Source organism: Primulina tabacum, unplaced genomic scaffold, assembly GCF_025594145.1.
Source record: "Primulina tabacum isolate GXHZ01 unplaced genomic scaffold, ASM2559414v2 Contig440, whole genome shotgun sequence".
Lineage (NCBI taxonomy): Eukaryota > Viridiplantae > Streptophyta > Magnoliopsida > Lamiales > Gesneriaceae > Primulina > Primulina tabacum.
In genome coordinates this window covers 118031-121702 of record NW_027459750.1, presented here as the reverse complement: position 1 = coordinate 121702, position 3672 = coordinate 118031, and the positions used below count along the sequence as shown (strand labels likewise).

Here is a 3672-nt window from a genome sequence, read left to right as displayed (position 1 = left end):
ATCAACACAATAATTATTTTAATCATATCAAATTATCGAATAATAATTTTATATTGCCTTATATAACAAGAGATCGATACCAAATGTAGTAATAATTTTCCTTCCGAGATTCTTTTACTAGAACTGTGTTGTTGTTCTAGATTTTGGATTTTTGTTTGAATATCTTTTAGTGTTCCAATAATTTTTTCTTTTTTTTCCAAAGATTTTTTAAATTTTACGTGATATATAGTATAACTGATTGTCATACTATACCATCTTTTGTATCTCTCTAAGATCTCCGGAGAGTTTAGATGAATCTGATACTATTTTTAGGAACATGTTATCTTGATTCATAAACTTATCTTAGGCTCTGATATGTCTCTATTTGTTCATGATGTCTAATCTTGATTAGATCTTCTCCATCAAATATTCGAAAGAATTAAAATAAATCCATTAAATAATTAATTTTAAACTTATGTTCGAATTCATACTTTCAGAAAATCTCATCCTCAATATTTAATTACACGATAATAATTTTTATACTTAAATCGGGTTTGATACTATTTCATGGTCCAGCATACTAATGTCTTAATAAAAGAATAAATGGTAGTTGAATAGATTTTGTTAACATTAGGGATCGATTGGGCTTTTTACATCACAGGCAAATAAACAGAGTCTTGAGTCTCAGGACAGATATTGTATTGATTTTTTTAAAGGAAGAAGGATTTTTATTTAATATGGCTTCGAGGTCTCTCTCATTCGTAAATGTTTTTTTCACTACACAACTCAACACGAGATTCAAGCAAGCAATTTTTGAAGTAGAGTGCTACACTTAAAGTGTCTCAATGGTAATTGATGTGAAACTGAGAATTTGTACCCACACTTCAATATTGCAGTCAAGAATTCTTGCAGTTTACAAATGACAACAAAACAACACTATGTGTATGTATGCACGTTAACTAGAATGTCATTCCTCCTCATCGCTAGACTCAATTTCGAGCGACTCCAACTTTTCATAAAAACCCTCTAACTCCTCCTCGCCGAACCAATCGTTTCTCATCTGCGTCGAACCAGCAACAACAAACAACGTAGCGCCACCATTGTTACGACATGATTCGCGAGCTTGCATCAATGGACAAAGTGAAGAAATAAAACATTTAACTCACAAAGTAAGGGTAGCCTTTATTGATGCTCAACTCTTGAGGAGCACTCTCCATGAAAAGATGTGTATAGTACAGAACAAAACACCACATTCCTCACCATTTCTCTGCTGTGGAACCTGAATTTCAATTTTTTTTAAGAAACAGAGAACGTATAACAGTTTAAGTCATTTATAAACGTTCATACTCGAGGACATTGCTACCTCGGGAACCAAAAGGGGAATGTCATTAATCAGCTTTATGTTCTCATGTCTATCCTGTGTTTCGAATATGTCCACGACGAAACTGTGAATTGTAAAAGCATTTTAAGTGAATCATGAAACATAAAGTGGGCATTTTAAAGTATCATCCATACTCAAAAGTACCTTCGTATAAGGGGCTCGAGTCTCATAGGATCCAACGCACGCAGCGAGTCGAGCAGCAGCATACATGGAGTCCTGGTTCCGGATTTCAGGCTTTCACCAAAGTGACACATGATCAAGAGATACCAGTGAGACCTAATAAAATAATGCATTGATTAGTCCGTACCGAATGGGACGCCCTTAAGGGCAGGCAGGCAATGCAAGGTTTTGTTGTAAGAAGGTTGCATACCACATGACAATGGGAACAAAAACATATGTTTTCGAAAATATGTTCTCCTTCTTGATCCAAGTCAGTACCCTATCTCTAAAACATTCGTTATTGTACATGCAAAACCATAGACAGTTTAAGTATGTGCACCGGTCCCTTTTCTCTTCTGGAGTATCCATCCATATTCTCCTACAAAATCACCAAATTTTCGCAAAACTATATATATATCTTGGACTCAATGGCATTGTAAATTGATAAAACCATACCGGAAATAGCGATCGAACACGTTGTCATACAACCTTCCGCGTAGGGCAGATTTTATCCTCGGAAATCTCCTTGGTAGCCCAAGAGAACGAAAGTTGTGGGAGACATCATTCCAATCACTTGAGACAGATCTTTTTTGTTTACATTTTCTATGAAGGTATGCACGTCTATTTGGGCACTCGTTCGGAATCCTTTCAATGGAAGACCCATCTGAAACAACCACATAGATCACGAGTCCACGGCGTTGTATCTTCTCAACAAACAAAAACAGGAAAAATAAAATTTAGAGATTTTGCTAAGCAAGCCCTTTAATTAACTCAAAAGTAAGACGATGAAACAGTGAGCGATTAAATCGATTCAAAGACAAAGAGGAAATCACACATCAGCACCACAAATCGATTCAAAAAGAAACAGAACAAGCCCGCATTTATGTGAAGAAGTAACAATCCAAAATCAAACCAACACGAAACATAAGCGAAAAACGAGCAATGCACAGATGTAGGATTCTTTTTAATTTTTTTAAAAAGGTGAAAAGTTGAATTAAACCATCGTCCCGATCTTCATTCTTTGCTCCTTCGAAACCCTCGTTGGAATCTTCATGAACCCTGGATTCAAGCAGCAGAAGGAGTTTGCTCAGTGAACTGGAAGTAAACCACGACATGCAAACATGTTTCCCGTGGCCGTCGCAGAGAACGTCGAGGAGGTGGTGGTTCTAGTTACGGAACGGTCGGGAATAATAAAAATAATAATAATATTATATAATTTTTAATTGAAAAAAATCATTAAATCTTTTTAAAAAAATTACAGAAAACATATTAATCAATGGGAAAGGAGGACTGGTTTAAAAATGGACCTTTATTTTTTTTTACCTGAAGTAAATGACAAAATCTTGATTAAATAACATGGGGGCCGCTCCCCTTTCACCCTTCTTCGATACACATATTTGATCTCCATTTTACAATTTTTACTTTCTCCCTGAAAATGTATCTGGACACGAAGTTTCACCGGTTCATTCCATCCTACATGTAAGAGCACTACCCCATGATAGAATCAAGGTCCAAATTTAGCCACACATACATGGAGTCCACTAATTTTTTTAAAATCACATATGTGTGAATCTTGTTCATCCAAATTATGTGGGGACACAGCCCCACATGTAGCATCGACCTAACCAGTTTCACCCACTATTGTTAACTAGCTTTCCTACACATGCGTACAAAAATAAATATTTTTCTTTTTTAAATTGGAAGTAGAAAAAATATTATATCTTGAAATTTTAAAAGTGTTTTTTTAATTATTTTAATTTTAAAAAATCTAACAACAAATAAGCTATATAAGCAATTAATATTTCACATTTTCTCCATCCGTTGGATTTTCATTTATTATTAATCATATTAGCGGGATTAGTAGCTCTCTCGTGAGACAGTTTCATGGATCTTTATCCGTGAGACGAGTCAACTTTGTTCATATTTACATAATAAATAATATTTTTTTATACAAAATAATTTTTTTTCATGGGTGACATCCGTCTCACGAAAATTTTTGTGTTGTATGAACCTAAAATCCAAAGGGGTATCATTAAATACCGAATCTTGCGTTCTATAGACATATTTTAACAGTGGTTTCAAAATTTCCCATTTTTTGTACGATCCCGCGGTTCGATATGATGAACGTGTATTGATCTCCCGATCTTCTCATA

General features: G+C 34.7%; 1 protein-coding gene across 1 annotated transcript; it reads right to left on the bottom strand.

The window, feature by feature from the left end:
- Positions 1-1269: 1269 nt before the first annotated feature.
- On the bottom strand, positions 1270-2927 carry LOC142534257 (uncharacterized). Its single transcript, XM_075641194.1, has 6 exons — positions 2843-2927; positions 2520-2578; positions 1976-2223; positions 1731-1898; positions 1505-1636; positions 1270-1424 (listed from the first exon to the last, which is right to left on the bottom strand). The coding sequence occupies exons 1-6, from the start codon at positions 2925-2927 to the stop codon at positions 1307-1309; spliced, it is 810 nt and encodes a 269-aa protein (XP_075497309.1). The 3' UTR covers positions 1270-1306.
- Positions 2928-3672: the final 745 nt, after the last annotated feature.